The following is a 23,701-nucleotide window of genomic DNA, read 5'->3' as shown; positions in this document are numbered from 1 at the left end:
ATCCTCAGAGGAGCATAATCTGTGTGGTCTGGTTACCAATGATTTAATGATGCCAAATTTTTGAGAGGGATGATGAGCTGAAGTATTGTGAATATAGCGGCCTGAAAATATCAGTTTGCGATAGACAGAGGTGGAAATGGAACAGTCTTCTTTTCTTTGGATGTGTAAATCCAGAAAGGGGATGCCTTGTGGGGATTCTCTTTCTAATGTAAAAAGACAAAACTTCTAAACCACAATGATGTTCTTGCCATCCGTAAAGTATGGGAAATTTTCATACAAAATTGTGTAAAATAATAACTTAACTGTAATTAATTAAATTTAATTTAAGTAATTTAGTTCAATTTAATTTAAGTTCAGGCCGCAACGTGCCACTGCACGCAATTTGGATTCCTTTGTACGAACGTGACCTTTCTTTTGTCATTCCTAATATTGCCTTACTGTACTGATGATGCCCTAAGATACCTAGGACGAGATATTTACGCAATAAAAAACCTATTACTGTGATTTACGTGTGTTAAACTTAGTCATGAATTCTCCACAGATTTCTCTATATAATCAAGAATAAAAAGATAGCTTTTGGGTTTTAGGTAAATGATATTCTCGGAATATTGAGAGACAATTATTTTAGGCAGTATGTAAAGGAGGGTACACAGGCATTGAGAGTCTTAGATCTAATCATTTCCTTGTAGGATGTCATTGTGGGTGTGGTGTCACATTTCCCTCCAGTTGGTGAGAGTGACCATCTCAAGAGATCATCTGGATAGTGGCCAGCCATATGAAGATTTCTGGGAGGAGAGGATATACAATATGTGGAACTACAAGGCTGGTGATTATGAGAAGCTTCGGAGACAGCTTGGGGCTATAGCTTGGAAACTGACTTAGAGATATTTAATGTCATCAATATATGAATGTGTTACAAAAGACAAAAGGCTGAATAAGTCAAATGGATGAATGAAGGAATTACACATAAAATCTGGAAGACGAAAGTACTGCAGGCACAATATGAATAATGGTAACAATCAGTTACCATCAAGAGCATAAAGAGCAGGCCAGGAAGAACACAGTTGGTAAGGACAACTTTATATCTCATATAAAACTCTTATTAAATGACACATGTGTGAGGTGTGTCATTGTCATCACTGTGAAACTCAAGAGTAGAGGAAATAGGAGAAGATGGCTAATTGTCAGCAAGCAGGAGATATATGAGGAATTAAATAAGCTTAATGTCATAAGGCAATAGGATTTGATGACATATCACCACTTGTTTTTAAGAAGTATTCCAGTTGATATTAAATAGGTAGTGTTGGCATAGCTATTTAATAAGAGTTTTATAACAGCACAGATCCCAAGGGAATGGAAAGAAGGTAAAAATTGTTCCACTGCACTAAGGTAGTGATGGGAATGTAGCTACAACTTATATACCAATCTGTATATCTGGAGTTGTGGTTAAGGTATTGGAGAAATTAGTGATAGGTGGGATACAGAAATGGGTTAATAACTGCAGTATTTTCTTTGATTGTCAGCATGGGTTTGTTAAAAGGAAGTGATGTTTAAAAATTTGCTTATGTACTATTCCAAGGCAATGAATGCAATGGACAGGGCAGATGCATATACAGTTGTATACTTTGATTTTTCGAAGGTCTTTGAAATGCATGACAAGCTAGTAACTAAATTGAAATAGATAGGACTGGATAACAGAGTAGTTGTTTGGTTAGATGACTGGCTGTCAGGTATCAGTTAAACTGGAGATTTGCAGAATTAGGGAAAACAATGAGGAGTCAAGCAGATGTCATGGCCTTATAGGAGGACTTGTATAGATTGTAAGAGTAGACAGATAAGTGAAGTTATCAGTTCATTGTTAAGTGTTTCTGAAATTTGGTATGGAATGATGGGATGTGTAGTATACACTTCATCAGGAAAATAAAGCAGGTAGTGGAGATGAGATGAGAGATATGAGAGTGGTGGAGGTCGACAAAGACCTGAGGTTCAGGAGCCACACTGCACAAGTTGTGAAGTCATCACATTGGGTCATGGCAATGATGCAGAGAACCTTGATGTGTAGAAATAAAGAATTATGGGTCTATTATATAAGATCTTGATCAGGCCTCATATGGATTATTGTGCACAGATTTGGTCACCTAATTTACATGGTTATGAGGATATGTTAAAAAGTATCCAGAGAAGATTCACAAAGATGATAGCTGGTTTTGGGAATGAGGTATGAAGAAAGATTGAGGTAATGAAATTTGCAAAGCCCCTCATGAATAGGAGGAGTGGGAATATGATTGAGACATAACATGGTCATCTTACCAGGTCAGCATGGAAGAAATTTTTCATAGAATGATAGAGGAGATGGGGATAGAACAAGAGGTTATTCCTGGAAATTGTATAAGGAGGGCATGAGTAAAGGAGTGAGAATAGGGTTCATTGCATGGAGAAGAGTGGTTGGTGAGTAGAATGTATTGCCTCCTGAGAATGTGGTGAATGCAAACACATTGAATAAGTTCAAAGTATGGTTTAATGAACATTGTGTGTGACAGTGTGTACATCCTGCAATGCGTCTTTGACTTCATGGAGGTTCAGCATTAATAATAATAACAATATCAATTCTTGTCATCCATCTGTGTTCATTCCCAATGTATCACTATTCTCTGCAAGATACTGACTCCAAACTTGAATACATTTTGAATACTCATAAGGAGGACTAGCCATTGTTTTGCATAAAAAAAAATTACAATTTGTCAGCTTATAAAAATCCTGCAAATTAATGAAAGAATTCAATTTACAGTTCTGAATTCCTTACAACATTATTTAGAAAACTTCAAGTAGACAGTAGCAATATTTCTAGGTCCTTTTCGTCTTCCACTGGTTTAGGTTTAATCTTATACAAACAGTAGGTTATCTTTGGATTTTTTTCTGTCTACTTAAAGGACTTTACATTTTAATCCATTCAATCTTAATTGCAATATCTTAGATCAAAATATCCTATTTAAGTCTGACTGAAACAATAGTTCTTGCTTTTCATTAAATTTAATTAAATTTTAGGAGGAATTAAATTTTTAATTCTGTGATCAGTATCATTGATAAAAATTAAGAGTAATAGTAGTAGACCAAAAGTTAATCCCTGTGAAACTGTAGTAGTTACTAGAGCTCAATTGGAGGCATAACTATTCAATACTACACTCTGCTTCATTTGCAAGGATGTCAATTTGTTCTTCACTTGTGCCATTATCCCATTAATTTTCACTGCTGTGCTTGAATCAGTTTCTTGAAACAGCTTAATACCTATAAAACTCATCCACCTCTATTCTTTCCTTCAGTTCTCTCTAAGAAAAAAAAAAAAAAATTAATTAAAATAAAAATAAATAAAACTGGTTAAGTGCGTGCCAAGAAGTGAACAGCATGCTTCATCTTTATTTATATTAGGTCCAGAAGCTGGTTCTTCTTTATGAAGGGGACAGAGATAATCTTCCTTCCTTTCATACAACAAAATACCAACTTGTCATCTTCTTCTTCTTAAGTATTCTGCAAATGAGCAGGTTCTTCTCTTAGTAGCAAAAACTTTCCTTCCACTTTCTTCTGTTCTGAGCCTTCTCTTTCAAGGTTGTGTATCTGTCTCCATTCAGCATGTCATCTCGCATTGCTTTCCTTATTCTTCCTCTGGATCTTTTTCCATCTATTTTTCCTTCGATGGCATCTCTGATGATTCGATTTCCTCTCAGAATATGTCAGATCCAGTTTTACTTTCTTCTTTTTATCCTCTTTAACAGACTTCTTTCTTCTTCTACTCTTTTAACCTATTAAATGCTTTTGCAAAATCTGGAAAAATCATATGCAGGCCTCATCAACTATTCTTGTTTACTTTATTATATTTTGGATCTCACAAAAGCATTTGATAGGATGCCACACGATAAGTTGATATTTAAGTTGCAGCACATGGACTTGGATGTTAGGTTAGTGATTTGGATTGGGGGATTGATTGATAGGTATCAGAGAGTTGTGTATAAGGCTGTATCAAGGAAGCAGAAGATTACAAGTGGAGTCCCATAAGACTCAGTACTGGAACCTGTATTGTTTAACCTTTATATCAGTGACATTGTCAATGGATTGACAATCTCATTGATATAAAGACGGAGGGGATATTCAGTTGTATGCAGATGATGTGAAGCTGTGAAAGGTTATTAGTAATAGTGCAGATGTGGCAGCCCTTCAACAGGATTTGAATAAAATGGATAGATTGGCAGATGAGTGGGAGGATTTCAGTTTAATTCAGCTAAATGTAAAGTCTTGAAGTTTGAGATACATTGATCGGAGGCAGCATACTCTCTTGGAGGAAGTGGTGGAGGCAACGGATCTGGGGGGGGGGGATGATGATTGATAAAAACCTGAAATTCAGGGAACATATTGCAAAGGTGGTGAAAGTACCCAGAGGATTGCTGCAATAGTGAGAAGGTTACTGACCAGTAGAGATAAAAAAAAAGAGTTGTCATTCCATTGTATAAAGCTCTGATCAGACCACATCCAGACTATTGTGCTCAAATTTGGTCCCCAGGATATGAAGGGGATAAATTAACCTTGGAAGAATTAGATGCAGATAACAAAGATGATATGAGTACTGTGCGATTTTAGTTATGAGGATAGACTGAGGGAATATGGATTGCAAAGTTTGGTAGATAAAAGAAGGAGAGGTGATATAATTGAGACATTTAAACTGTTGAGAAATAGTTACAGGGTTGACACTGAGGAGTTTTTATGTCTTTGGCGGAACAAGGGGCCATCCCTGGAAGTTACAAAAGGAAGTCATGAGTAAGAGGATGAGGAGTGGTTTATTTGCATGGAGGGTGGTTGAACTGTGGAATGCGTTCCCTGATAGAGTGGTGAGAGCACAAATGGTGAGTGAATTCAAGCAGTAGTATGATAGACTTTCTGTTTTCTATGGGGGGTGCCTCCCATGATAAGTCTTATGACTCCATGGAGGTTCTGAATCATAACAACAACAACAACAATAATAATGATAATACAATGTGATAGATTTGTGAATCAAGAGTGTCCTTTAGCAAATTCATGTCAAACTTCCTAATAATGCTATCCTCTTGTATCCAATTACAGATGGATACAAGTCCTTTCTAATTTTTCCAAAATATTAAGAACCACGGAAAAAAAATGCAAACTGGTCTATAGTTTGAGGCGTCATTTTATGCAGTGGTATTATCTTATTAAATGACATTGTCAGTTCCTCAGATTGTGTAACTACACTTGCCAACTGGAGACAAAAGTAACATTTCAGTAATAATCATATCCTCTGGCACTACGACCAAATTCAAAACTCTTGATTCTTGTTTCTGCCTAGTACTACATGATCATTTGGCAAGAATTTCAGAAATTGAGGTCCTTCATTACCATATATCATTTCTTCCATCTAATCTGTATTTCAGTAGTTGAAATTTCTCATTATGATCACCCTCTTTGCATTTGCTATGTTAATTTGCCTAAATATTTTCTGTTTGTTATCCTCTGTGTTCCCTGACCTTTGGCAACATCTCACTAAATAGCCTTTCCTGCCTACCTCTACCTTACACCATGCTCTCAAGGCCATCATTGCAATTTTCCTTTACCCTGAGAGGCACCACTCATCTGTTATCATAAATAACAATATTATACTAAATGACACAATCTTTGCAGAGTTCATGTTGATGCCATTTATTAGTACTTTGAGTACTCAGGTGACCTGAGCATAGAGACAGAACTTACATCTGTAAGTTATGGTCTCTATGAACTGTCAATTGTAGTCAAAATTGTATTTATTAATAAAAAGCCTATAAGGTTTCACTTGGCATTAAAACTCAGTTACGTGTATATGAAAGGATAAATTTATCCATACATTATAGTGAAATCCGAATATATATACGTATTCTTAATTTTTTTCTTCAATCAGGTGCAAACATATTTTAAGAATAATTTGCACACTCATTAGGTAAGTTAAAAAAAAAAGATAGTTCAAAAGCATAGATATTAATTATTCATTACTATCTAATTAAAATTGTAATTATAGTGAACAGTAAAAGCATTATTCTATTATTTTTAGGTACCGAATACTGTGTCACACCAGCATGTGTGACAGTAGCAAGTGCGATTCTCAATGCAATGGATCTTTCAGCACATCCTTGTAAAGACTTCTATCAATATTCTTGTGGAGGATGGATTAAAGCTAACCCTCTACCTGATGGTAAATCCATATGGAGCTCGTTTGGAAAGTTATGGCAAGAAAATCAGCTGGTAATGAAAAATGCGTTGGGTAAGAAACATTTTAGAAGTTTCATGCCTAATTCAGACATTCAAAATGTGATTAATGTAATAATTTCTTTTGTAATTAATGGATATACTCGTCATCTTCAGCTTATCTCATTTTTTTAACGTGATGCTATTAGCTATATGCTGTATGCTGCATTTCATCATCACATGGTGACTATAACTGTTCTAAGTTCCTACACACTTTTATACTGTTTCCTTGCATGAATTTAATTTGCATTGTTCATCACTCATTGTGGGATATTTATTATTATTGTTATTATTAACATCAGACCTCTATACAGTCAAAAGACTCATCATGGGAGGTCCATCCTCTCACACCAGAAGAATGTTGAACAATGCTGTAAAATCATTTACAGTTTCTATACTCACCATGCCCTTGGGCAATGCATTCCAATTACCAATCACTCTCTATGCAAAGAACCTGCTCCTCACATCCTTCTTACACAACTCTTCAAGGGATGGCTTCTGGTTCTTCTCTTGTCTCTCTCTCTACTCTATGAAAAATCTCCTCCACATTAATCTAGTAACAATTCCCTCACTAACTTATATGCCATAATCATATGCCCTCTCCTTCTTCTATTCACAAGGCTCTGAAAATTTTATTCCATCTCAATTGCTCCTCATATCCTCCTTACACAACTTCAAGGGATTGTCTCCTGTTCTCCCTTTGTCTCTCTACTCTATAAAAAAATCTCCTCCACATTAATCTACGAGGGTGGTGTGAAAAGTTCTCAGCCTCGACCATAGATGGCAACACTATCGGCAAGAGATTTTTTTTTCTAAGTTGGTACATCTGTCATAACCACCCATATGAAATTGCAAGTCATTCTATCAAGTAGTTTGTTTTATACAGTTGTTTGAAGCAAAAGTGTTGTCTGTATCCCTTGAAATGGATAAAATTGAGAATCGTGCGGTTATAAAATTCTTTGTAAAAGAAGGTTTAACACCAAAAGAAATTCATTCGAAGTTCATGAAAGCTTATGGGCACTCTTCTCCTTCGTTTTCGACAATTAAGAAATGGGCTGCCGAGTTTAAATGTGGCCATACCAGCCTTGAGATGATCCACGTGAAAGACGTCCAAAAAGTGTAACAACACCAGAAATCATTGATCAAGTGCACGATATGGTATTGGATGACTAGCTAGTCAAAGTGTGTGAAATTACCGAGACTATAGGCATTTCAAAATAACTTGTAGGATATATTTTGCATGAAGAATTGCGAATGAAAAAGCTTTGCGCAAGATAGGTGCTGCGCTTGCTCACAGCAGATCAAAATTGCACTCGCATGAAAATCTCTGAACAGTGCTTGGAGCGTTTTAACAAGAATAAAACTGATTTTGTGCATCGATTTATTACTATGGTTGAGACTTGGATTCACCATTACACACCAGAATCCAAACAGCAGTCAAAACAGCCAAAGAAGACAAAGTTGGTTCCATCAGCAGGAAAGGTCATGACATCGGTGTTTTGGGATGCTAAATGTATTTTGTTTCTTAATTATCTTGAAAAAGGTAAAACAATAACTGGAGAATATTATTCCGATTTTTTAACCAGACTAGGCGAAAAAATTCGTGAGAAAAGACCTGGTTTGCAAAAGAAAAAAATCATCTTTCATTAGGACAATGCACCTGCCCACAAAGGTGTTTTGGCAATGAGAAAATTACGGGATCTGCACTATGAATTGTTGAAACATATACCCTATTCCCCAGATTTGGCTCCCTCTGATTTCTATCTCTTCCTAAAACTAAAACTCTTCCTTTCTGGTCAGAGTTTTTCTTCGAATCAAGAGGTGATTGCAGCTGTAGAGGAGTATTTTGCAGATCTTACTGAGAACCTACTGCAGGGATGGGATAATGGTGCTGGAGCAACGCTGGAATAAATGTATTAGTCTTAAGGGAGATTATGTTGACAAATAAAAATAATTTTGAAATTACAAATTTGTTTTTTCATTGTTAGGCAGAGAACTTTTCAGACCATCCTCGTAGTAACAACCCCTTCACCAACTTATATACCATATATAGCCATAATCATATACCCTCTGCTTCTTCTATTCACAAGGCTCTGCAAATTTCATTCTCTCAATCTTTCTTCATATCTCACATTCCAGAGACCTCATATATTTTCATCTCCTTGAAAAACCAGTCATATGATCTCTATATAGTAGTTTGTATACAGCTTGATAAAGGATGTATATAATAGAAGCATAGCATCTTTGCTTCTACATGTTAAGGTCCTCCTCATCATTCCCATAATCTATTGTGATGTTCTCACAATTTTAGCTATTTGCCCATCACAACCATTCCCAGATCTCTTCCACCTTGTTCATAATTTTCCTATTAATTGTACTGCATCCCATCATTCATTAACAAATTTCTATACCTTACATTTTGCAATATTAAGCCAGTACTGCTCCTTGCTGCCACACACAATTTGTTCAGATACTTTTGTAAGGCCACAACATCTACTCTGCTTCTCATAGTTCTTCCCAACTTTGTATCATCTGCAAAGAGCTCTATCTCCTGTTAAGTCTTTCTCAGTGTACTCTGCTTCCAATTTTGTATCATATGCAAACAGCTCCATATTTCCTGTTAAATCTATCTTAGTGTTATTAACATACAAGTTAAACAATAATGGTCTCAAAGCAGATCCTTCTTGTGCTCCACTAGTGACCTTCTTTTTTTGATACCACATTTCACTATACACAATCCACTGATAACTATTTGACAGCCAATCATTATCCAACCCTTTCCATTCCAATTTAGTTACCAGCTTGTTATGTGGCAGTCTATCAAAAGCCTTTGAAAAATCCAAGTATACACCACCGCATACATCTCCGTTATCCACTGAATTTGCTACTTTATTGTAGTGCATAAAGCAGAGTGCTAAAATGTTACCTCTCTGTAACAAATGCAATTTGACCATTACAGCAAGTACTGCTATTATTAACCCAATTCCCTCACCAAACTTTTTACAAAACACCTTAACCACAACTTGAGATGCACAGAGTAGTCTACTGTTTATATTCTCAGTCTTATCCCAACTTGCTTTCTCCTCCTTTGGGACTTGTCCTGTTTCAAGATTCACATTAAACAGGTGTGCAAGAGTGCCATTAATTCCCTGGAGCATTCCTTCAACACATGGTGATATATTGCAAGCTTACACCACCTTATTAACATCAAGTTTACTTAATTCCTCATATACCTCCTGCTCACTCACTATCAGTGCCTCATCCACCCTATCCTCTATACTTAAGTTCCTCACAATATAGCATTCATCAGGGTGAAATACCCTGATAAATTGCTCATTGAATACCTCAATTATATATCCTCTGCAGTAGTTACCAATCTACTAGTTTTGTCCATAAACATCATCCTCCCATAAATATTCTTTCTTCTACTTGCCATATATCAAACAAACTCTCTAGGATTTTTCTTGGCTTGATTGGCTAATTCTGCTCATACTGCACTTTTGTTATCATTACCAACTGAGTTGCCTTCTTAGCCTGCACTTTGTACTCCTCATGTAAATAATTATTACCCTTCATCTTGTACTGCTTTTTCCAGATTGCATGCATGATCTCTTTATTCATCCAATTTTCCTCCTATCTTATTTAGCCATTTCATCTTTGAATACACTCACACATTCCAAACAGCATGTTTTCTTTCCACCTAATTCCTCCTTTCATGGTATAGATCCCATGCTTGTCTCCTAAGTTTGGCATAATCACAAGCCTTGTAATTTCACATATTAGTATTATTATTATATATAGGGGCACCTAATTTAGTCTGAAGACTCATCATGGGAGATCTTAAACTGTCCACACAGTATATCTATTATACTTGTCCTTGAACTCATTAACAGACAATGAACTCACAGCTGACTCTCTGGCTGCCCATTCCATTCATTCAACACTCTCCAAGCAAAAAATCTAGTCCTCACACCCTTACTAAGCACACTCTTAATTGACTTCCAGGAATGACCTCTTGTTCTTCCCCCCCTCTAGCAAAGTGCTAAAATATTTTCTTTGCATCAGTTTTATAAACCCTTTAAGTAACTAACTTAAATATTTCTATGACAGCTCATATAAAGAGAGTTTTCAGGGAACTAGTTAGGTTTTAAAAGCAGGGATCTACTATATTAACCCTGAAAGTGAATTTAGAAATATGTAGCATAACCATAAATATTCGTGTCTAAGCCAGGAACAGCATTTAATTTTTTTTTGAAAATTCACCACTAAGAATATTTGCTCACTGTTTTTCCCCAAATGTGTGATTTTTTTCAAAGGTCTTGATGGTGAGAAAGTTGTGGGGGGGAAGTGGTGTTAAAATCAAAGTAGGATCCCTATGGTGAAATCATCTTTCAGTATGTAGTTATTTTGCAAATTTCAATTATTACAGCAGACATGGACTAAAGCATTGAAATTTTCTGTTAGACTAATGCATCTCAGTATTATTTTTCCAGAAAGATAATGTAGAAAAACCAAACTAATGATGAACAGCTGTTTGCATGTTTATTGTAATAATAGTTGGGTGCTATTTTTAGAAATTCATTAGTTTTGGTTAGTGACTCTTATTTACTAAAATAGCTTTAAATCACAGGATTTTTGCTCAGTTTTCCTGCTACCAAGTAAAATCAAGGTTCAGTGCATAGTGTGTTTTTATTAATTGCTGTTACAGTGGTGGGTTTGCGTACAACATGTGTGGCTTTGATTCTAGGTACAGTGCTATCTGTCAGAACCAACACAGAGATAAGTATTCTGGAATCATCCAAGTTTGGAATATAAGAGTAATATTTTAAATCATCTCAGATTTTGGAGCACTTGGTGACTTAAACAAATGATTTAAAGATAGAATTCTCTCTGGGTAGTGGACCCACAATGCATGCATGCAAACACACACTGCTTGGAAAGCAGTCAACGGACACCATTGATTGAGGAACAAACAGCCATGGCACACACACCTTAATAAGATGTAGGACCACCTTTTGCTGTGATGACTGCAGCAATCATGCAGGGTATGCTTTCCACAAGTATACGATAGTGATCAATGGGAATTTTGGACCATTCTTCCTGTAAGCATGTAATGGGATCCTGGAGTTTTATGGTTCAGATATCTGTTGATACCTGCCAATCTGACTGATCTCACAGATTTTCAATAGAGTTAAGATCAGGGTTCTGTGGTGGCATTCATTTCCACAAACCACACAGTTATAGCAGCAGCAGCCTTATGACAAGGCAATTCACCTTATGAATTGCATATGAATTAGCAAGACAATTCACCTTATGACAAGGTGAATTGTCTTGCTGAAAAAGACAGTGGTCAGTTCTGTAGAAACGCTGCAAAATAGGAAGCATTGCATTGTCCGGAATGTTCAGATACCTGTCAGAGATGCTCATGTACCACAGCATTCAAGGCCAAACCAGGAAACCAGGACCATCCCATTACACCACCACCTCTGAATTTCATAGTTTGGGTTATATATTCTGGTAAGAGATGTTCACTGGGCATCCACCACACCCACACTTGTCCATCTGCTCAGTTGAGGGTGTAGTGTGATTCATCACTCCATAACACAGATTTCCAAGCTTCCACGTCCCACTGTACATGCTCTTTGCACCACTGAAGATGACTCTGCATGTTGGTTTGAGTAATGTGGGACTCACATGTTGCAGTGATATCATAATCCATGTTGTGAGCCTCTGTTCTGAATGTTTTTGTGCAGATTTGTGTTCCACTTGATGTCTGGAACTCTACATTACATATTATCCTTCTTACCACTTTATGGTCACGTTCAGCAAGTTAGTACTTACATCTCTTACTTACAGCTGACTCCCTGCACTTCCATCTAAGTATGGTATCTCTGATTATTGACTTGGGATGTTCCAATTTGTCAACAATTTGCTGAACAGATAGGCCTACTACATGGTCCTATACAATACCTCTTTCAAACTCTATCAGTTCCCTTCTCACAGCCATTTGACCTGGATACAGTTGTACTGATTGGAGCATCATATTCCTTCAATTTATATCAACTACAAACACGTGACTCATTACAATGTATCATGCACCATGCCCATGGGATTGTCTGTTGACTTCTTTCTAAGTAGTGTATATACATTGTAGGAGCAAACTTCTAAAGGATACATGGCTGTGCATAACGGAGTAGTGAAGCAATTTGATATGGAGGTCATTGTCTCTATATACAAGTAGTCTAGTCATGGTGATACTTCATGTGCAAACTTGTGTTTGCTCACTCTTGGGTAAGGGATAAAAACAATAATATAATTTTCTGTCAAGTATATAATTTATTGCAAGGGTGTAATTTGAATATAGCAGTCAGAATGGATTGGGCAGCATCATTGAGGATGCTGAAGGAATGTGTTAGAGGGTTAGCAGTGTGTGTCTTTCTTTGGTTTGGTTGTTCACTCAAGGTGAACAACCAGTCCAAGGTTACTAATGAGTGGAAAGAGAGTAAGATGTTTCTATTGTCCATAGGTGGAGCTAGAACAACTAATGCAGTGAATTATAGATCACTTGGAATCTCAGTGTGGTCATCAAGGTATTGGATAGTTTGTTTAGGAATCACATCCAAAGGTGGATAGATAATACCAAGATCCTCTATAGAGGACAGCACGGTTTTGTTGATTGAAATAAGTATATCTTGCTTTAATAGTCTACTAACATTTTATAATAAGTGTGACAGCAGAGTTTGAAAAGGAGAATGGATATATTACAATACTGCCAGATGTGTTCAAGACATGTCGCAGGTTTCCACCAATATTTTGGTATGTTATGCAAAATGCAAACTCAAAGAAATGACTGGAAGAGTATCTGACTGGAAGGTATTAAATAGTGATGTACGTAGGTAGGTTCTGAATCTAAGAGAAGGAAGGTGGACAGTGGTATACCACAGTATTCTGTACTTGGACCATTGTGTAACTTATATTAATGATATTGGGGATTGTCTAAAGAGCAATATTCAGTTATTTGCTGATGATGCTAAGTTGAAGAGAGTGATAATAGACATAGCTGAAGATTCCCTGTAAGCTGACTCAAACAAACTGATTTCAGGGACAAATAACAGTGAAAAGTCAGTTCAATGTTGCCAAGTGTACTATTACATGTTTTGAAGGGAGGACATTGCAAGCAGAGCATTATTAATGGGAATTTGCTGCAAGCAGTCAATGGAGCTAGAGTCTTATAGTGGGAAGAGAGTTAGGGGGTTTAGTAATAACATTGTTAAGGCAGTTAAGTTATCACATCTGATAACTGCGCTGTTGAAGAGAACACTAACTCTTCTAAGAAAAACACGTGTCTCTTGCTGCACAAGGCTTTGATAAGACCAAATTTGGACTACTGTGTGCATGTATAGTCACCTAGTTTCTGAGGAGATGAGAGGACAGTTGATTAGATCCAGCAGCAGATAAAGATAAATAGCTGGCCACCGGAATTGTACATATCTGATATAGTAGATGAAGGGAATGTGGTCTTCAAAGTTTGAGGTATAGATGAAGAGGAGGAGAGGAGATATAGTAGAAACTTATAAGTTAGTAAGGGACATACAGAAAAACTCAGGTGTTGGCAGTCATCTTTAATTTTTTGCAGTTTAATTTTAAGTACAAAGAAAACAAATAAGGAAATAAATAGATTTGTTTAATTATTTAGTTGCTAATATTTTTTCTGGTTTATATCAAGCAACTTCAGAACAAACATTTTTTCACAGTATGCAAACAGCAACAATTTATTAATGGTGAAAATAGTTTAAAATTATACCGGACAAAAAAAGAATTGAAGTCCTAATTTGGTTCTATCTTTTGTTCAGTACAGAGAAATTTTACAGATAGTAATTCAATCTTAAAATGACTGTCTTCCATATTTTTGATAAACTGATACAGCCATATTTGTTGAGGTTTGAGGAACATTTCACACATGCTGGTGCTGACTCCAGAATCAGTCTCTCCAACTTGTATTTCATATGTTATTTGGGTAACATATGAATGTATTTCATATGTTACCCAAAGCAGATGTCAACAGATCCTCCTGTCTGTCCATACTAATCATACATGTGATCACACATCATCCAGCCCAATAGTACAGTGTCTTAAAAACACTAGCACATAGAGATTTTTCATAGAGTAAAGAGAAAGAGAGAGAGAGACAAAGGAAGAACAGGAGGCCATCTCTTGAAGTTGTATAAGGAGGATGTGAAGAGCAATTGAGAGGGAATAAAATTTGCAGAGCCTTGTGAGAAGAAGAAGGAGAGGGCATATGATTATGGCATATAAGTTAGTGAGGGAATTGGTACTAGATTAATGTGGAGGAGATTTTTCAGAGTAGAGAGAGAGAGAGAGAGAGACAAGAGAAGAACCAGAAGCCATCCCTTGAAGGACTATCTGTTCTAATGATACTAATCTTTCCCCTTAACTCGGCTATCTTCACGACATGTTTGTAGCCAGCTGCTATAACCTCCCTAAAAATAGATAAAATATTTCAGGTCATCCCCTGCCCCCCATTTGTTCTTCAATTAATACACAAGACCACAATTGTTTCAAAGGGTTGAAAGGTGTATATACCTCTGAAACCTTTATTGCCATGTAATTTGCTGCATGTATTCTGGTACCACTTTTATGAAACAGAATTGTCTGACTTCCTTTCACTTCTCCAGGATCATTACCTGTATTGTGGCAAAATTTAATAACCAGCTTAAGAACATTGTCAGTCCTCTTGCAAATTACTTTATTTCCTTTGACTAATTATTCCATCTGAACATCTTACTAGTTATTATGATGGTCCATTAGTTTCCATCAACAGTTTTCTTCCAAATTGATCTGCTGTTTGTCATCACTCCGATTTCACGAGTCTTACATGGAGCCTCCATAGTTCAGTTGGTATAGATGAAGCCCTTTGGTCGAAAAGACATGGATTCAATTCTCATCTGTGATGTGAGGAATCTTTATCAGCTGTTTTCAACTAAAAAGTGAGTTTGCCAGTCTCATATGGAAGGGGGGGGGAGGTTTTTCTCCTGGAAACTTGGGTTTTTCATCCCTCAGAACAGGTAAACTGGCCCTGTGAACAAACAGATCTACAGACATTAAACATATTGGGGAATGATAGTAACCTGCACTCGCCCCTGGCTAGGAAATAGCAACTTCTGACCAATACCTCATCTTGGATCCAAATGCCAATACTGGTATCCTGGATATCCCATATGTTAACAACAACAGCCATTACTCTTCTGTCTTCTAAAGTACTCCTAACTGCATCAGTTCTTCTGCTATAGTTTAGTCTATAGTTTAGACTTTTGGTAGTCTACAAAACGAATAAATCTTTACATCCTATGGTTAAGTGTTTCCAGCAGATATTATCAGCCTATTTGACTTTGTCATTCATTTTGGCTACTTCACATGCTAAAAACTTGACCAACAAGCTGAAGACGCATTGATGAGTAGTTTTCTTTCTCCCACACTAGCTGACTACTTTATGGAAAGATTTGAACAATGAATAGCATCCTCCCTAAACCAACCTTATTGTACGGATATGTTGATGATGTTTTCATGTTTGACATGGGTTCCATACAGCTCTACACGAATTTGTCACTAAGATCAATACATTGTATCCATTTCACCCTTGAGTTATAAGAGAACAATCAAATTAACTTTTAAGATCTCCTGTTACTTTGTCAACCAGATGTAGCCTTCACTTAGTATTCAGACTTTACATTCATTCTCTTTCGCACCATCATAATTGTAAAAAATCTTGTACCATTAAGACTTTAGTACATCGAGCACACTCTCTTTGCTCCACTGAATTGCCTGCTCTCCCAAGAAATAAATCACATCAAGTCCACTTTCCTTACTAATGGTTTTATCAAATCATTTATGAACAAGATAATTAATAATTATAGAGTTTCCTTGTTATATGCTCTCATCAAAACAGTGATACAGAAGTGGGCCATTGTATACTGTTTCTTTATATTAAAGGCATTCCAGAAGTTGTTGTTTTTTTTAATATTTTTTTTATGTTGTTTGCACCCATGGAAGGTTATATGCAATCCTATAGTATGTTATATACAGGTGGATTAAGGATATTTTTTTTTGATGAAGTTTACATTTTTTTTGTATTTTGTATTAATTTTTTACATAGTCTAGAAACACTGCTCTAGAGACCAAACATTACACAGGATACACAGAAGGATCCAGAATTGGGTTGACTACAATGGTACAATGTTTAGTAATTGTTGTCAACAATGTTGACAACTATTACTAAAAAATGAGATCATGTTTTAGTAATCTACTTACTTATTACAATAAAGTGACTGCTTCCTTGGACAGAGGAGAAGGATACACAGTAATATACTTGGATTTCGCAAAGGCTTTTGATAGATTACCTCATGATAAGTTGACAGTCAAACTAGAGCAGATGGGATTGGATATTAGATTAGTGCATTGGATTGGAGACTAGCTATCTGATAGGTATCAATGAGTTGTGTATTGGAGATTGATGTCCAGGAAAAGGAGGGTCATTAGTGCCTCAGGACCATTGCTATTTAACTTGTATATTAATGATATTGGTGAAGATTTGAATGGAGATATTCAGTTGTTTGCAGAGGATGGAAAGTTGGGATGAACCATGAAGAGTAGAGAAGATGTTGTGGCCTTACAAGAAGACTTGAATAAAATGAGTGATTGGGCACTAATGTGGGGATTTGAGTTCAATGTTGCAATGTTTAAAACGTAAGGTTTTAAAATTTGGAAAACAAAGATGGGATGCAGAATTTATGCTTGGTGAGGATATATTGTTGGAGGTGGAGGAAATAAGAGATCTGGGGGGGTGATAGTGGATAAGGATCTGAAATTTAGGGGACACATAGCCAAAATTGTGAAGACAACACAAAGGCTTCTGGGAATGATGCGGAGGACACTGACATGTCGAAGTGGGGAGATTCTTGTTCCATTGTATAAGGCTTTGATTAGGCCACACATGGACTATTGTGTCCAGATTTGGTCACCTGGTTTTCAGAAGGACGAAGAGATGTTGGAGACGGTCCAAAGGCGAATGACTAAGGTAGTTTCTGACCTCTGGAATGTCGAGTATGAGGAAAGATTCAGAAGATGTAATTTGCAGAGTCTGGTGGACAGGAGGAAGAGGGGAGATATGATTGAGACCTACAAGTTAGTAAGGGGTTGTTATAGGATCAATGCTAGAGAAGTTCTCCAGAAAATAGTGGGAGATCGGGGGGAGAACCAGAGGTCATCCCTGGAAACTGTATAAAGAGGGTGTGAGTAGGGAAGTGAGAAGCAGGTTTTTTTTTCATGCAGAATTGTAAATAATTGGAATGCCTTGCCTGAGAGTGTGGTGTATGCAAGGAGTTTGAGTGTATTTAAGACACAGTATGATGGGCTGTGTGTGTGTGTGATAAAAGAATCTCCCAGATGAGTCTTTGACTCCATAAGATCTTGGGGTTATAATAATAATAACGTGGAACTTTTTCAAACTACTTCAGACCTCCCATAAACAGGGCTGTGATCTTATACTGAGCAACGAAATTCATCTTCCACTTAAAGACAATCACAAACATCCATGTCCATGGCAGAATTGGAACACATAGCCTGCTAGATGGAGAGCAGTTATGTTAACCACTTAGCCAAGCAGGCTGGCAAACTTGGATCTCATTAGAAAAGATATCTAGTTTTCTAAGCTCAGCTAAAGATAAACTTCTGCTTTAAGCTCTGGAGTCCATCCTGTAGTGTATCAAATTCCTTGCCAGTGTGGATTATTGTATTTTGACCAAACTGGTAGATCTGTAGCAATGTGTTGTGATGAACCTTTCAACTCCATTAAGTGCCATGAGCCAGAGCAATCAAGAACCTACAGAGCACGCTTCCCCCAACAGACAATGAGTTCTTTGATAAAAAATCAACATTCTCCATAAAAGTAATAATATTTTGGAATGTTTATACAAAGAAAGTTGTGAAACCTTTCTACATCAAATAAATCTAAATAGAAACAATGGACTTAACGATGGAATTTGTGAAAAAGAAATAGTTCTTAATTCTGGAATGTGGAAATATAATTTTCTGCATTACTTCAACCTTGGTATCACTTCTGGGTCTGGACCTTTATTGAAGTCTCTCACTGATGAGACCTCAGTAAAGGTCAAAACAAGTCTGAGTAGTGGTCCTTCCCATAATGCATAGCATTATACATGTCCTTAAGGATATGTGTGTGTTGCATTCTGGGATATTGAAGTCATTAGCCTCTATATACAAGTAGCCCAGTCGCGAAGTTACTTTACGGGCAAACTTTGTTTGTTTACACTTGGATAAAGGATGAAACTAAGAATGTGATTTCTTGGCATCTATAATTTATAGTATAACCAAGTGAAAAATCTTTCATCATCTCCATTCTCAATTTCAACAGTACTTTATCATATGGTAATTCTATCAAATGATTTGGCAAAATACAGATAAATCATTGTATAAGCCTCCTCTTTGCCCAATATGCTAATCCTACTCCTTTTTCCTTGGACAAAGGGGTGGGATTGTAGTTTTAATATTAATAAGTTCAAGATGTTGCATTTCGGAGTGCAGAAATATAAGCTCTGTACTATACTGATATTACTGTACTGTAGGAAGTGGAAGATTTGAGATTTGGGAGTGATGGTTGACAATAGACTGAAGTTTTGCAAAGACTGTACAGTCGTGCCGCTCTGATAAGAAGTACTCTGGTTTTCAATGTGATGTGGAAACATTGTAGAGGGTCCAGAGACAAGTGACTAAGACAATATCAGGACTTTGAAATGCTGTGGAGAGAGGTTGAAGATATGTGGATGGCAGAATTTGGTGGACAGGAGGAAAAGAGGTGATATGATATGATATGATAGATGCATTTAAGTTAATGAGAGGATTTTTATCATAATCCAGAGGGGATTACAAATAGAGTAGAAGGTGAGAGGGGGAAAAACCAGAAGCATCCCTGGAAGTTATATAAGAGTGTGGTGAGGAGGAGGTGTACAGAATTGATTTTTTTACATGAAGAATTGTCAGTGAATGGAATGCATTACAGAATATGTTGTTAATGCAAAGAGCGCTAAGGATTTCAAGATTCAATATGATAGATATGTTGTCATTTGAACGAACTTCCTATAATGAGTCTGCTGACTCCATGGAGGGTGTAATAATAATAATAAAAAATTAAATGTAACAAAGTTACTAAAGCAAGATCTCTTCATAACAGACCCATGCTTCTCTCTCAAAAGATTTCCATTCTGATCAATCTAGGTTTATATTCTGTTGTAACACCTTCACCATTTGATCTGATTTATACACAGTTGCATGTATTTGGATACAACTGACTTGGATTCTCCTTTATGAAGTGGCACTATTTTTTTCCTCTTTTTACACTCTTCTGGAACTATTCCTGTTGCCAGACTCCTGTTGAACAACCAAGTCAAAGGCACTTTTAGCTCTTTTGCACATTCCAATAATATACTTGATGATATCTCATCCAATACCACAGCCTTATTAATATCAAAGTTACTAAATTTTCTAAATACTTTGTATTCTTGAATTGCTTCTATCCTCCTTACTTGTGAAGTAACTGTAGAATTCTCTGTGGTTTTACTTTATTGGCTCAGCAAACCTCGTTACATATGCCAGTTCCTCCCTCTTCACTGCCTACCTTCACAGTCCTCACTACATTCATGGCCACCTTTCTGCCCTATTCCTTATACTGAGAGATACCATGTTCTTTATATGGCCTCCCTAACATCCTCTTTCTCAGAAGCTCCTGCATAAGTCTGTGATTATCCATTTCACCACTACCTTATTTATTCTCGAAACCTTACAAGTATAATCTAATATTGTCACAAATTAATGATTTTGGACTAAATCTAAGTTACTACTGATTTCTCTCCTCTTCATTTGATCAAGCCACTGCACATCACCAGTTTGTTTCCTGAATTTATCATAGTCCTATGCTCTTAAATTCCATACATCTATTTTATTCTCTTAAGCTTGTACACTCCTCATGTCAAAAGCACATCATCACTCTTCCCAACTGGCATCAATGTGCTGACATCTTCTGTTATCACTGTATGAGATGATATTATTAAATCCAACACACATATCCCATGTGGTGCTACATCAGGTGATTTCCCTAAGTACCTCAAAGAATTCAATCTCCTTAATGATACATTATTCTCTGCTTCCAGTTAACAATTCCATAGTTAGTCACCTATCACCCTCCTGTCACTGAATATTTCAGAATCATCTCCATCTGCATTTCTTGATCCATAGCAACACCCCACTAAATATCTAAAATTTATGCTCATTTTGACATCACACTAAATGCTTTCAAAGCCATTATCATTACTGCTTCCTTCAAGATCCACAACTCTTCTGAAACCATTAGTAATAATACCCCACCACCTCTTTTTTTTTTCATTTTCTGTCTTTGTGAAAAATGCTATAGATCATATTCTATTCCATTGAGTACACCATCCTTCGTTGACCATATCTCACTGACACAGAAGGCTATGTCTTAACTTAGAAGCATAATAGCTCTCCTCTCATGCACCTTTCCTTCCCACAATTCCTCGTCTCATCATAAAAGTCTTTTGATTGTTGCTTCCATTGAGGGCAATACCTGCATACTTATGTTGTCTTTCTTCATCATTTGTCTGATACTGATCCTAGTATACACTTGCAATATCACTGTTTACTGTGAATTTCCTGACTGGCTACACACTCTCCTCTTGTCATTATCAGTCTACCCTGCTTAACACTGCCACTCTCACACAAATGCAGACTGTCTGCAGCAAACAGCTCTATCCTGCCTTCATATTTATCGCATACATCCATATGCTCAAGTCCTGTCTTTCTATTCATTCTAGTTAACATGACATTCGTAATCATTGTTCTTCTCAGCTCCCTGCAATCATACTTTGGTAACACACTCAAAATCTCCCACTTTACCATGTCTGGCAACACTTCCATATTCTGTGCTACATCATTCACACTTCCTCACAAATCATTTGTTCCTACCAATATGATCATGTTGCATAAGAGCATGTGCATAAGAACTCAGTCACTCTGAGTTCTTATCATTGTTAGACACTTTCAACACCTTCTCATTTTCACATCTTTCATCACTGCTTCCCCATACATTACTATGCTATTCCACCATTCCACTGGAGTTATTCATCTTTGGCTCATTGAGGGAAGTGGACTCAATCTCTGAATCTACTATCTCATCTTCACACATTTCAATTTATTCCTCAACCTTACCAATTATTTTCTAATATATTTTCTTATGTTCATATCTTTTGTGCTATCTTCTTTATCATTCTGCCTTTGTTTTTCTGCTGTTCTATTGGTTTCACATCTTCCACTGTCTTATCGCTCTCTGCTGTGCCTTCACCATATTTGTACCACATGCACAAGTCCCGACTTTCACTATGCCTGTATCGTTTATGTCGTTTATGGTTCTATTGATTGCTTCTTTCCTCAGATCACTCATCTGTTATTTTGATAACTAGCTTAATGTTCATTTGCTGCTCTTTCATATCACCTCTCTTTGCTGTCAAATGAGGCATTCATTGTTCTTGTTACAGTCATGCTACTCTCATCATCAGCCACTGATACATCACTATTCATCACCTGCGCATTCAAGTCACACACACACACACACACACACACACACACACACACACACACACACACACACACACACACACACACACACACACACACACACACACACACCTATCTCTATTAAAAATTCATAACTTATCCACATAACCAAATGAGCACATGTAGTATGCTTCACATTTCACAAAATGGTTAAAATCAAAATTTTATTCATGCATAGCAAAGTTGCTGCCATCTTGCTTTCAATGCTCATCATATGTCAGTCTAAGTTTAAAAACTTTGTTAAAAACCAAATGAGCACATGTAGTATGCTTCACATTTCACAAAATGGTTAAAATCAAAATTTTATTCATGCATAGCAAAGTTGCTGCCATCTTGCTTTCAATGCTCATCATATGTCAGTCTAAGTTTAAAAACTTTGTTAGAAAACTGAAACAAACAAGCACATACATCACAAATTCTCCAAGCACATAACTTCTACAATAGGTAATAAATAAATAATAAAAAATATACTGGTTTCTGTTTTTGTTGTTTAATTTGAAGGCCATATTGAAGATGGCCTTGACATTAGGGGAAAAATTTTATACTAATAAAAATATATGCATATGGTAAATCCATTTTATGTTATTTATTAATTACTGTGTCAGGAGTGCTAGAAGAGGAGAGAATGGAAACAGTAGGAGAGACAGAATGAGAGAGAGGTATGGGAGTGCTAGAAGAGGAGAGAATGGAAACAGTAGGAGAGATGGAATGAGAGAAAGGTCTGAGAATGAAAGAAGAGGAGAAAATGGAAACAATAAGAGAGAGGGAATGGTAAGAGGTATAATGTATGGGGACTCAATGATCTGTGGTGTTCAAGATAGGATGTGTGAGAAGTGTTTGCCAGGGGGAAAGATAGAAAGTGTGGCTTTGGCAGTTAAGAGAAGTGAAAGGGTGGATGAGATGATTGTGATGGTGGGAACAAATGACTTGAGTGGTGGTGCAAATAGGGCAGCGAGAGATATGACAATCTTGCTTGAGGTGGTACGAAAGAAGACACAGAGAGAAAAGATTGTGTATGTTGCCTAGCTATGATAATGACGAGCTGAGCATAAGAGCAGTAATATTGAATGACATCATAGCTAGAATGTGTGACAAGAGAGGACTGGAATATGTGGATGCATGGAGTGCGTTTGAGGACAGAGAGGAATTGTATGCAAGAGACTGCTTACATTTGAATGAGGAAGGACTTGTTCAGAACAGCAATCTGGAGAAATTGCTGTTCTGAACAAGTCAGTGTGTCCCAGGGAGGATGGTAGCAGGGGTTGCCTCTTGTGGGAATGGGTACTTGGGAGAAGAGGGACGACATCAGCTAACACTGAGCCCAGTGAAGTCTAGAGGGGATAAGGCTGGGTATAGAAGCAAAGGCATTTACAGGGTGTTCGGGATAAATTTGACATATTTATAATTAATTATATTTTTCCGTAAGTTACATGTATTAACACACACTTCTCTTCATTTAAAAGTTTGGACCCTTCTTCATTCATATACAAGATGTCAGAAAGGATGGATAGCTGGAACCCACCTGAATCATGGACGAGAATAACTTGTATCATGATGATTCGTGCCCGCCATCAAAATAAGGATATTACGACTGCTGCCCAATGCTCCCTGAATACAGTAAAAACAATCAGGCATGAACTAGAGACTTGCAATGGTGACTACGAGGATGTAGCAAGAAGAAAGATCCCTAGCAGACGAT

The 23,701-nt window shown here is 36.8% G+C and overlaps 1 protein-coding gene across 3 annotated transcripts in view; it reads left to right on the top strand.

The window, feature by feature from the left end:
• Nucleotides 1-23,701, top strand: part of Nep3 (M13 family metallopeptidase neprilysin 3) — a 502,574-nt gene that overhangs the window by 201,600 nt on the left and 277,273 nt on the right. For all 3 annotated transcript variants that reach the window (XM_090407352.1, XM_090407368.1, XM_090407360.1), the window contains one exon: nt 6,086-6,295. In XM_090407352.1, coding sequence (XP_090263478.1) covers nt 6,086-6,295 — 210 coding nt within the window. The remainder of the gene's footprint in view (nt 1-6,085; nt 6,296-23,701) is intronic.

This window comes from Typopeltis vanoorti, chromosome 2 (genome assembly GCF_054136105.1).
Source record: "Typopeltis vanoorti isolate ZY-2024b chromosome 2, IOZ_Tvanoo_1.0, whole genome shotgun sequence".
Classification (NCBI taxonomy): Eukaryota; Metazoa; Arthropoda; class Arachnida; order Uropygi; family Thelyphonidae; genus Typopeltis; species Typopeltis vanoorti.
This window is presented reverse-complemented; position numbering and strand designations above follow the sequence as displayed.